Source organism: Phyllobates terribilis, unplaced genomic scaffold, assembly GCF_046119375.1.
Source record: "Phyllobates terribilis strain yellow unplaced genomic scaffold, ASM4611937v1 Scaffold_7__3_contigs__length_470593459, whole genome shotgun sequence".
Classification (NCBI taxonomy): domain Eukaryota; kingdom Metazoa; phylum Chordata; class Amphibia; order Anura; family Dendrobatidae; genus Phyllobates; species Phyllobates terribilis.
Window position 1 is genome coordinate 384995383 of NW_027362767.1, and position 12891 is coordinate 385008273.

Genomic DNA, 12891 nt, shown 5'->3' on the forward strand with positions numbered 1-12891 from the left:
CAAGTCCAAAATTTCTTGGTGAACTCCATTGATAGTGAGGGGAAATGCAGCAGTCTTGTGAGTAATACATTTCAAAGGAGTGTTATCAATTGCAATCACAGAAATAGGTGATGACAAAGGTTTGGATTTTAATTTAAGGTTTTCCAAAAACCCTTTATCAATCACATTAAGTGTTGAACCACAATCTACAAATATCTGAAATTCAATCAAATCTCCCTGCAGAGTAGTACTTCCAGAAAGAAATACTCTTGCAGAGCATAAACAAGCTATATGGGCGTAACTGACCTTTTTTTATTCTTTACTTAAATACGCTCACAATACTTAATCAAATGGTCAGCTTTACCACAATAAAGACACAATCCCTCGGCGAATCTCCGGTCTCTTTCCTGAGAGCGGAGTGACATCGCCCCAACCTCCATCGGTTCCCCGCCGTCAGAGCAGATTTTCTGGGGACTAGGAACTGACATTACAGGAGTCTTTACCTCATTGAGCCTGCACCTCAGTCTCCTGTCTATACGAACAGCTAACTGCATAGCTTCCTGCAGAGTCTCAGGTGCTGGGAATGCAATTAGCAAATCCTTAACCCTTTCACCCAGACCAGCAAAAAATAAACATCTCAGCGCAGGATCATTCCACTTAACTTCTGAAGCCCATCTCCTGAAGTGTGTGCAATAATTTTCAACATCATCTGACCCCTGATTCAAACGTCTACGTTCTGATTCAGCAGATGAGATTCGATCAGGATCGTCATATAATAGCCCCATAGCAGAAAAAAATTCTTCAACAGACCGTAAACACGGATCATTAGGCTGGAGAGAAAAGGCCCACCCCTGTGGTTCATTGCGCAAAAGTGACATAATAAAACCAATCTGCTGTGATTCATTCCCAGAGGATCTTGGTCTCAAATGAAAATACAACAAACAAGCATTTTTAAAGGGAAAAAATTCTTGCTGTTTACCATAAAAAACATCAGGCAGTCCTACCTTGGGTTCGAGAAAATGCGCTCCAGAACAACTACTCACGTGTTGCTGAAGCTCTGCCACCTCCAGAGACAATCCCTGCAGGCGTTGAGCCAAATCCTGGACAGAAACCATACTGATCCCCGAATTTCTTTCCTTTTAGTTTTTTGGGCTGGACTTACTGTTATGATCTGCAACATGTACTAAGGAAAGATAAGGAAAAGCTGTCCCTACAGTAAGACAAAGCTGAATCCCTACGATGTAGCGGGTTGCCTGTTCCTAGTGAACATACCCGCCTTAGTCCTTGGCTAGTCTGAACGAAGACCTATAGAATTAAGGGAGGGGTCCCTAAAAGAACTAAGGACTGGAACAAAAAATGGGACACCTCCTAAACAGAGAAGTTGTTGCAGAACACAAAAAGACAAACTGACAAAAATGTACTAGAGGTCCCACAGGACCAAGAACTGACAGAGATAGGCACCGAAGCACCTGGCTAGAGAAACAGTCAAACACTGAAGTCCAGCACAGCCACAAGGGCGGAGCTGGAATATAAAGGCAGATGGTCACGTGACCGCAAAACACAAGATGGAAAAAACAAACAGGAGGGTTCTAACAATTGCCTCCTAGCATGACTTTTTCTATATTTGACCGAGACTTTGGGTGATTTCTTTTAATCTATATTTGAAAGGATGTTCATACATACTTGAAATAACTCAGACACAAACAGAAGTTCTTATTATATACATATATAGTTTATTTCATTAGATTTTTTTTTTATAAACAATGACTATAAAAGTGTATAAAAGTCACAATTCGCATTTGTGTAGAAAATAAAAATTAGTGTCTCGTTTGTAAGAAAATGTAGATTCTATAACCTCTGGTGAGAGGCTGAGACCTAGAAATATGAGATGACCCACAATGTGAAGTGCCCGATCACTCCGGTGGATCTCAATGTATGTCTTGTGTTAGCAGCTATTACTGGAGACGCATATTGATCCCTAGGAAAAACGGACCGCTGATGCTGCATATTGGATGAGATGGAAGCCATTACTGGTTGGGCAAAATTTTTATTACATGGGTTATTTCTCTTATTGGATAAAAACACAATAAGGGTAGGTCAAAAAATACTAGAGTTGCGATGGTAATATCCACAGTAGAATACAGTAGCAGGAAGGTGGGTACAATTTTACAAATCTCATCCACATGGTGCAATAATGGAAATGGACCTGTGGTGTCTGTTGGGGATCTGCTTCGATGTAGCAAGGTAAAATCCATAACCTCAAAGACCTACAGGCGAATGTTTCCTTTATGTATTTCATCAATTGCGGCATCAGTATATAAAAATTTTCTAACTACTTCCGTTCCCAATGTCCTTTATGAAATAAGCAGATACCACATGTGCCCGAAAGAAAAGAAAAAATACACAGATGATGGGTATTAAAGAAGCACTTCCATCAAAGTTTTTATCTTCTTAATAGATTGCAATCATCATATTATATGGCACTGTATACTTCCAATTGCTCATTTTGCCTTTCTACCCAGTTATTTATTCTCTATTCTATTAGGTCTATGACGTGATTAAAAACTGACTAGCTGAATCCTTCTAAGCTCTATGTAGCAACAGGAGGTCAATTTTGCCTGCATGAGTCATAATCACTGCAAAAGTCATTGGCAGGGGGAGTAAGGGGCAGGTGGGTCAGGAGTGGAAGAGGGGAATGATTTCTGCAGGGACACGAGACTTCCTGCTTCTACATAGGGCAGAGAAAAGACAAGAACTAGGTGGGTAGAAAGGCAACATGAGCAATTGTAAGTACACAGTGCCATATAATATGATAACTGCAATATATTAAGAGGATACGAACTTTGATGGGAGGAGGAGTGCTTCTTTAACATATAAAACATTCAGGGGTTGCCCACAACTGACTGCACTAAAGAGACCATTAAACATTTTGGCAATATATACAGAAAAATAAATATCTCCCTCCTGCCATACACGCAAGTTTCTCCCCTTGTTCCACACACAACGACGTGGACATCACAGGAAGTCTTTGGTTTTCCAAGAAATGGACTGTGAGAAAATTATTCCTGGGAGGGTACACAGTAGTTGTGTTGTCGAGACATGACGAAGCCACGGGGACAGACGCACTCGTAGGATCCCTCTGTGTTACGGCACTGCCCATTCAGACACAGCAGAGTGAGATCCTCAGCTTCATCGCATTCATTTATATCTAGAGGAAGAAGTAAGAAAGAACAGGGTATCGAATCATTGACCCCGAAGACTCAAACTCTCGACCTTCTCTTGTTACCTGCACAATTATTCCAAGACCTTCGATGAATATACATCAATCAGCCTTGACATTAAAACTACATCCTTAATACTGTGCCCCTATTTATAGCAAGTTTCTGTCAGCCAGCATTAAAGGAGTTACCTAACCTATAAAAAAAAAGCATTATAAAATAATGAAACAAAAAATGCATCTTAAATCCCCCATGAATTCGGAGGAGAAGCTCCGATTGTCTCCCAGGTCTTTGTTTAGGTGCAGTAGTCATGTGCTGTATTAATGGAGTCTTGGTGATCATTCCTGAGCGGTGATGACAGCAATATGGCACCTAACTGCTGCAGACACTGATTGTCTACAGAGGTCATGTGCTGGCCACTTCTTGACAAAAAAATGGTAGAAAATTGGTGCTTTTATGCTGGATCAGTAGGTAATAAGGGAGATAATATATATATATTTTTTTATAACCTTTTCTGCTGTTTTTATTTATTGGGATAACGCCTTTAATTTTTTCTACGCTAGCTCTCATAGAATCATAGAATCACAGAATGGTAGAGTTGGAGGGGACCTCCTGGGTCATCTGGTCCAACCCCCTGCTCAAAGCAGGATTCACTAAATCATCTCAGACAGATGTCTGTCCAGCCTCTGTTTGAAGACGTCCATTGAAGGGGAACTCACCACCTCTCGTGGCAGCCTGTTCCACTCATTAATCACCCTAACTGTCAAAAAGTTTTTTCTAATATCTAATCTGTGTCTCCTTCCATTTAGTTTCATCCCGTTGCTTCTAGTCTTTCCCTGTGCAAATGAGAATAAAGATGATCCTTCTACAATGTGACAGCCCTTGACATATTTGTAGACAGCTATTAAGTCTCCTCTCAGTCTTCTTTTTTGCAAGCTAAACATTCCCAAATCCTGCAACCGTTCCTCATAGGACATGGTTTGCAGACCAGTCACCATTCTGGTCGCTCTTCTCTGAACTTGTTCCAGTTTGTCTATGTCTTTTTTAAAATGTGGTGCCCAAAACTCTTTGGGATCAGATAGGCTTTTGCTCTCCACGCGCATCGATGACCCTGGGACATCCATATTTCTGACATTGATTGACTAGTTGTCCATCCCTGGATCACTTTTAGTTGATACTAACCACTGCAAACTGGGAAAACCCCATAAGATCTGTCATTTTGGAGAAGCCATCGCAGTTTGGCCAATATGAAAGCCACTCATAGCCTCAGCCTTGCCCATTTTTCCTGCTTCTAACACACCAACTTCAAGAACATAGTGTTCGCCTGCTTCCTAATATGCAGTGAGTGAAATAAGTATTGAACACGTCACCAATTTTCTAAGTAAATATATTTCTAAAGGTGCTATTGACTTGAAATTCTCACCAGATGTCGGAAACAACCCATTCAATACACATAGGCAAAGAAATCAAACCATAGATGTCCATAAATTATGTGTAATAATGAGAAATGACACAGGAAAAAAGTATTGAACACATGAAGAAATAGAGGGGCAAAAAGTAATGGAAAGTCACCAGCTGAAATCTATCAGTAATTAGAGAGCAATCCTGACACTTAGTAAAAAATATCAGCTTGTTTAACTGATGGCCTATAAAAAGGTGTCTCATTACCAAGGTGCCACATAAGAAACATCTCATGATAGGTAAAATCGGTGAGCTGTTTCAAGACCATCGCAACCTTATTGTTGCAAAACATACTGATGGCATTGGTTACAGAAGAATTTCTAAACTACTCAAGGTTCCAGTGAGCTCTGATGGGCCATAATTCAGAAGTGGAAAGAACATCATTTCACCATAAACTGGCCACAACCATGTCCTCCCCGCAAGAGTTCATTCAGAGGAGTGGAAAGAATTATCAGAAGACTTGTCCAAGAACCAATGACCACCTGTGGAGAGCTACAGAAAGACCTGAAATCAGCAGGTACAATTGTTTCAAAGAAAACTATAAGTAATGCACTCCACCTCCATGGCCTGTATGCACACTCACCATGCAAGACTCCATTTCTGAACAAAAAGCATGTTCAAGCCTGTTAAAATGTTTGCTCAACAACATTTAGACAAGCCTGTGAAATACTGGGAGAATATAGTCAGGTCAGATGAGACCAAAATTGATCTCTTTAGATGCCATAATACACACAATGTTTGGAGGTCAAAAGGCACTGCATATCACTCCCAAACCGCCATACCAGCAGTGAAGTTTAGAGGTAGGAACATCATGGTGTGGAACTGTTTTTCAGCATACGGCACTGGCAAACTTCATGATGAAAGGGAGGATGAGTGGACAAATGTACCGAGACAGCCTTGATAAAAATCTGCTGCCATCTACCAGGATGATGAAGATGAAATGAGGGTGGACATTTCAGCAAGACAATGATCCCAAACACATAGCAAAGGAAACTCTCATCTGGTTTCTGAGAAAGAAAATAAATCTGCTAGAATGGCCGAGCCAATCACCTGACCTGAATCTAATAGAAAATGTATGGAAGGAACTAAAGCTCAGAGTTCATAAAAGGAGCCCACGGGACCTTCAGGATGTGAAGAGTGTTTGTGTGGAAGAATGGGCAAAAATCACACCGGAGCAATTCCTGCGACTAGTTTCTTCATACAGGAGGCATCTTGAAGCGGTCATCACCAACAAAGGCTTTTGTAAGAAGTATTAAACAAATTTCAGTAAGCGTGTTTAATACTTTTTACCTGTTTCATTTCTCATTATTACACATAAATTTATTTATGTACATCTATGGTTTGATGTGTGGATTGGATGGGTTGTTACTGACATCTGGTGAGAATTTCATGTCAATAGCACCTTCAGAAATATATTTTCTTAGAAAATTGGTGTCATGTTCATTACTTATTTCACCCGCTGTATTCCATGAATTGACAGATGGCATTGTCACCATATAATCAATGTTAATCACGTTACCTTCCCTTTTCGGTGGCTTTATTGTTATGTCAGATTGCTGTTCCGTATGTATGCACACACATTTTCCCACTCAAATATTTATACCATGGCATTTTCCAAAGATTATTATTATATAGTACAGTTTCTATTGGATATGTCAAATAGATAACATTCAGAAACCAGATAGTCCTTCCTTCCCTCAGCCGGAAGTCAGAAGCCATGCATCCTACAAAGATCCAATTAATTGGGTGCCTTATTGTATTTAGTGGCCCAGTTGACAGGTGGTTCATCTATAGCAGTCATCCCTAACCTTTTTAAAGGTTATGGACACCACTGCCACGGAAAAAAATATTTTTACATGTTAGTGGTTACTTTTAGTTAATAAATTTTTTACTAAATTTCAGTCTGCAATCTTTATTCCTTCCTTAATTTTCAGACTTCTTGATAATGTTATTTTCAGCCTGATCCAAGTTCCAGATTTTTCTTTTGTGGGATTTTCCCATCCAGTAATATAGGTAGAATGTGAGCTCTGTGTCTTATGAATCAGCACAGCTTCTATCCTGCACCCATTTCTTCATTATGTGCTTTCTGCTTTATCTGTAGGCTGTTTTCTCTGCTCTAACCTGAGACTGTACATATTTTTTCCCCTCTCCAGACTGTGAAGATCTGTGTATAACCCCCTTGTACTGCTACCTTTTAAGACTGGAAGAACAAAGAGGGTGGAGAGAATGAGCTCTGATGGATTTGTATTAGTTTTGCAGAACACTCAGCTAGATAAAGGACTTAAAGACACTGTTCAGCAGACTAAAGATAGAACATGCCCAATGGGGCTCGCTGCCACCTTTTTTGGATTGTGCAACCATTGTGCTCTTTTGAATCAGATGACCCTGGAGGTCCCTTCCAACTCTACCTTTCTATGTTTGAACCCTGATTGGGAAACACTGGCCTCTTTCTTACCAATGCATGCCATTCTTGTCATGTCCAGCCTGTAACCATCATAACAGTCACAGGTATAGCCCTCTGGGACTCTAATACATCGACCATTTTCACAACCATTGAGGATCCCACACTCTTCAGCTTGGAGTCCTTCAAATTGCTCATATCGATCTGCAGGAAATTAAAAGCATATGTAAAGGGATCACATACATAGAACCCTCTAAAGAAAACCCTAAAATGTCTGTATTTTACCATCATATGCTTCTCTCAGCCCTCCTCTCCAACTAGGGAGGCCATCCTCCTCAAGTACTCCAGGCCTCCATGGCTGTGACCTTCGTCCATCATCATATCCAACACCCGTGGAGCCAGGGCTTCTAGGTCTGGTACGTGGTGGAGATGGTCGCAGTCTAGGATCATAAGGAGGTTCTGGTCTTCGGAAAGGTGGTCCTGGCTCATCTAAACCTGTATCCGGATATGAGATATCAGACTCAAAGTCTGGGGACTCAAATGGTGGGAGACTGTACACCGAGTCTCGTGGGCCATAGGGTGGCTGTACACGGGATCCGAACCCCACTCCAGGAGGTGCAGGGTAGGCTTCATATCCAGGTCTGACTATTCCAGGAGCGGGGTTAGCAAAAGAATCAGCTCCATACGGGACTCCATAACCTGGACCATATTCAGATCCATAATCATAAGGAGATCTCAGACCGTTGCAGAGAGCCTCGAAATCATCTATAAGGAATAAATAATTAGTGTCAAGCCAGGCACTATTACAGTAGATTAACAAAAAGTTTGTAATGTATATTCGTGTCGTCAATTGGTTGTGTCCGATTAGATAAGTAAAGTCTGTTTTTTTTAATTTACCAGAAACGGCGCCTCTTTAGTCTATAGGCTGCACATGGAACTGCAGCTCATCTCCATTCAAGTGGTTGAAGATGAGCTGAAATAGCAGTGGGACTCTTCACAATCACCAGAACAGGGGACTTGTATGCCTGTCTTTCCCTGGCTACACAGCCACGGCCAGGAGAAGTGGAATGGGTCGTCTGGTCGCACATGCGACCTGCAGCACTCACTAAATCTATGGCACTGAAGACACGAAGATAGCCGAGCGTACCCGAGTCTCTGGCTGGGCAAAGAGCACAGTTCATGCCCCATGCTTCTCCGTACAGGCAGCAACATTCTGTGTATGTGGTCTGTCTCTCCATCAGAAGGCGCTTACACACCAGATCTGCTCCAACCGTTCTCCAGCACAAGGCTACAGTATTTTCTAAAGGAGAAGAAGATGTAATTAATTATCTAATTAAGAGGCATCTTCCAAGTGAGACCATCATTTATTTGCTAAGGCGAATTGCTCCTAACCAAACGTTCCAGCACTTTTTTGCAGTCCACTCACCTGTAGCCTGGCTGGTGTTGGTGATGCATCTCCGCAGCGTCGTGTCCAGCACCAGTGGGGGATTACATGTGCAGAAGTAGGATCCAACTGTATTAATACAGTTACCGCCCTCACATACCTCTTCCTCCTGGCATTCATCATTGTCTGCAAGTGAAAAAATAAACTTCTTACATTGATCATAAACACAAAGTTTTGTACTTGATCCCATCAGCATTTCAATATTTTTTTTACATTGGTCATTGATAGAACATACAACTGCAGAATGATTTTCTAGAGTATTTAGCATTGTCCATGTCATTCTTGGCAAGCTGGCAGGGATCACAAAGAAGCACTTTTTTATTGTCAGAAATAGCACCACTCATATCCCTAGCCTGACGTCACTTCTGACTAAGCTGCAATACCAGATACAGCCCATAGATGAGAGTGGCGTCACTTCTGACTTACCTGCAATACCACACACAGCCCATACATTTTGAGTTTTGATATTTTCACGCCAGTTTTGGACCGCCCTGCCAAAACTGGGACGGGACATGGCGTAGTGACGCCCGCTCGTCTAATTCATAACGAGTTGAGGTGTACCTTACGCTACAAATATTACTCCAGTCTCTGAATGCAGTAAGATATGTGGCGAGGCACAAGTCACTTTTAAGATGGTTCTGATTCATGACTCTTAATGAATCAGGTGCCTCTGACTCCACCATGCCCCTTCATCAAGACTTCAAGACTGCCGTCATCAAGACTCCTGTCTTCAGGAATCGGGGCTTTTGAGCTTTAGGCTGTGTGTCCACGATGCAGAAATGCTCCGGATTTTTTCCTGAGCGTTTCTGCATCTCCCTGGCAGAAAAAACGCATGCGGATTTTACATGTGGATTGTACATGCGTTTTTCCTGCCAGGGACATGCGGATGTGAAGCGTTCTTCACATGCATTTCCGCATGCGGGTTGACAAGCGCTTTCCAAGCGATTTTAGCATCACTTGGAAAGTGCTTGGCAACTGGGTCACACTATATAAATCCATGCAAACGGCATGGATTTATATAGTGTGACAGTAAAGAATGGAAAAAAATAAATATATACTTACCTTCTGATGGCCCCCGGAGTCTTTATTCGCTCAGTCCTGGCTGCCGGCACATCGCGGTACACTGAAGGACCAGCGCAGGTCCTTCAGTCCACCGCGAGCAAGCGAAGACAAGCACACCGGGGGCCATCAGAAGGTAAGTATAAAATATATTTTTTATTTTATTCTTTTTTTATAGGTTCTATGGTACCCGGGTCCGGAGGAGAGTCTCCTGTCCTCTAGACCCGGGTACCATCCGCACATTGAAACTCATGGAATCTGCATGTACAGATCCAGTGATGCAGATTCCATGCGGTCCAATGCAAGTCAATGGCGGTGAAAACGCTGTGCTTCCGCAAAATAATTGGTAGTGCTGTGTTTTTTTTCCGCAATGATAATCCGCACAGATTCAGGAAGTAGTGGAGCATGCGGTTCACACACCGGACGCGACGCTGAAACACCTACATGTGGAAGCATGGTATCTAAGAAGGGAACAGGGAGGTGACAACCACAAGGAGGGGGTGTCTATAGGTAATCCATATGACATTACCAATTAGAGAGGTATTTTACTCGCCCAGGGTGATATGGGGGAGACTCGGTACCCCGGCCTTTACCTTCTTGGGATGTCACAGCGGTCGGCTCCCGGGCCCGTACCCTGGGGATACTCTTTAAAAGGGGCTTGTCACTCGATGGGATGAATATTAATTTTGTCTCGTGACGCCACCTGTGGTTCCTGGTAATGAGTACCGGCGCTGCTGCAGACCTCTGGAGCAGATGTTAGGGCAGCTGGGTTGGTGAGTCTCTCCACAGGCAGAGCTCAGCTCCAGGGAAGTGTAGGTGCAGATGGTGATGCTGGGCGTTGTAGAGCAGGAGCAATAGCGTGGTAGAAATAACTGACAGAAACAGTGGGGTGCAGTCATCCGAGTTTACTCACAGTTCTTCAGGTAGCACTAGATAGCTGACAGTCTCCCACGTCGCGCTGCGTTTGCCAGGCAGGGGTTCAGCACTCCCTCAAGTATCCCAAGAGACTTAGCCGTCTTCCCGCGCTGGGTCTCTCCCTCCTGCCCTCCGCCCCGCCACACAAAGTCCCGATCAGGTACCTTGAGATCCCTCTGAGCAACTTGAAGTTCCCGGACCTGGCTTGGTGCCCTTTTCGGTGGCTTAGGTGCGGATGTGGCAACTGCACCTTGAAAGTGCAGAAGCCTCCGGTTTTCTAGCTGAGACGTAAAGTAACTCGGCTAGTCCAGGGACCAGTTCCCTTCTTGCGGCCTGATCCCTCTGACGCCTGGCAGATTCGGGCGTACGGGTGCCGTCCTGCACTCACCGTACCCCCTGGGATCCCTTCTGTTACTGGAGCCTTCCTCCCTTGCTCCCACTCCTCTTCTTTCCCTTGGGCATGACAGGCTGAGCCTGCCTCCCGAGCAGAGCTCCTGAAGAGCCCCTGCTCCTTCCACTTCTCCTCCTCTGACTGAACTCGACACCCTAAGATGGCTTCCCTTTTTATATATATTCTTTAAGTGCTCCCCTGTTCTGCGTCCTCCACCCACACCCACTACTGGTTCCCCCTCACTTTTGGTTCCCCCCACTCCAGCCAGGGATGGGGCAGCAGAAGAAGTGCATGGAGTAGTGTAGTGTTGAGTGCAGGTGTTGGGGTCCCGGGCAGTACTCCATCCTTACCTGAGAGAAGGAGATGCCACACCTCTGGGTGAGGTGCAGTACCTCTGTGGCGACTGAACCCTCAGGGGCGCCACATATTTATACGGACCCTGCTCTGCATCCCACTCTCTGCAGATTAGGACAGAGAGTGGAGGGACCCATGTTGATTTTATGCACCTAGCACTTTAATACCCTGGATACAAGACAGTCCCCTGAGGATTCTACTTGGATGAAACGCATAGGGACATGAAAAAGGGAAAGTGCAGGGTCTCTATACAGAGCTAGCTGTGGACTACCCTTGTGAGGGCAGGAGTTGTGGGGTCAGTAATATTGTGAGCTGAAAGGGAAAAATAGGGTCAGCCCATGTCCCCACCTTATGTTCAAAAGGTATTTCTGGACATTAATCTCCTCCCTTGGAAATCAAGAAAGAATGGGTGAGAAAATTCCATTTTTTTATATAATTGAATTGTGATAAATGGGTTTTGTCTGCACTCAGACTATACTATGTACAATCACTTTCTGATGTCACTTTTATCTTCATGAACTCTTGGACACTAGGTAAATGTGTGGTCCTTGAGTACATGTTCATTGACTATTTTGGTTACACAGACCGATAAAAAATCTATATTTCAGAGGGTGTCTGTCTGATGCAGGGTTATTTTATTGATCCCTGTTCATCTATTGTCCTTCTGTTATAGAATCTATCCTATCAAGTTTTTTTATCTCCATACTGCAGGGTTGATCAATAAACTAAATTTTTATATACACAGGGGCGGTCTCTGGGCTATATTTCTGTTAATTATCCGTTTGGCCCAGCGACTCGCTCCAAGTTACGTTGAGTGGCACGTTTTATATTTTATACATCGTATTAAAAGTTACGATTTAGATTTCACAATCTTGCTGTCTAATTCGCAATGATAATCCGCAGCGGAAATTTGCGCAGCATGTGCACAGCACATGCGGATTATCATTGGGGGACATAGCAGACCTTCTACCATGCATTTTTTAAGCGTTTCTGCAGCGCTATTGCCGCTGCGGAAACGCTTAAAAAACGCATCGTGGGCACACAGCCTTATAGTGGAAACTGCTTCAGGAAACTTTCCTTCTTTGGGGAGTTTTGCATTTCTTTGGAGCATTTTTCAACAATTTTTGAAGCGATTTTGTGCCATGTGAACACAGAGTCTTTTTGCAGAGTTTTCAGAGCAGAAACTAAGCAGAAGCTCCAAGACTTGGAAGAAGATTTGTAGAGTTTCTGCTCCAAAAACTTTGCGTGTACAGAGCACTGCGGAGTTTTTTTTTTTCTTGAAGTGTTTTTTTCAGCCTTTTGAATGAAAAAATGCCTATTTTGTAGCTTCAAAAAGTGAACCTGAAGTGTTTAAAGGACGCTCAAAAGCCTGAACATATGAACAGTAAGTCGTTTTTCCCTACAAATTTAGGAGTACCTCTCCAGATATGAGCAGTCAAAGTAGGATAGCGCCCCCTTGTCTTGCTACACAAGGTTCTTTATTATGCCAACATTAACACAAGATTTCTATACTGTATGAATTGCTATATAGGATCACATACATATTTCATGAGTCCTATGTAAAACTCCCCTTAAATGTTAGGGCTTGTAGGACAATGATGGCGGACATGGAATTTCCATTAAGTGACGATTAATAGAATATATACAGGTGCTTCTCACAAAATTAGAA

The 12891-nt window shown here is 43.1% G+C and overlaps 1 protein-coding gene across 3 annotated transcripts in view; it reads right to left on the reverse strand.

The window, feature by feature from the left end:
- Positions 1-1689: 1689 nt before the first annotated feature.
- The window catches only part of LTBP4 (latent transforming growth factor beta binding protein 4), a 143000-nt gene continuing 131798 nt past the window's right edge, over positions 1690-12891 (reverse strand). For all 3 annotated transcript variants that reach the window (XM_073641474.1, XM_073641472.1, XM_073641473.1), the window contains 5 exons: positions 8486-8629; positions 8207-8359; positions 7345-7824; positions 7114-7263; positions 1690-3187 (listed from right to left, as the gene is read on the reverse strand). In XM_073641474.1, coding sequence (XP_073497575.1) covers positions 3039-3187; positions 7114-7263; positions 7345-7824; positions 8207-8359; positions 8486-8629 — 1076 coding nt within the window. In that variant the 3' untranslated portion in view covers positions 1690-3038. The remainder of the gene's footprint in view (positions 3188-7113; positions 7264-7344; positions 7825-8206; positions 8360-8485; positions 8630-12891) is intronic.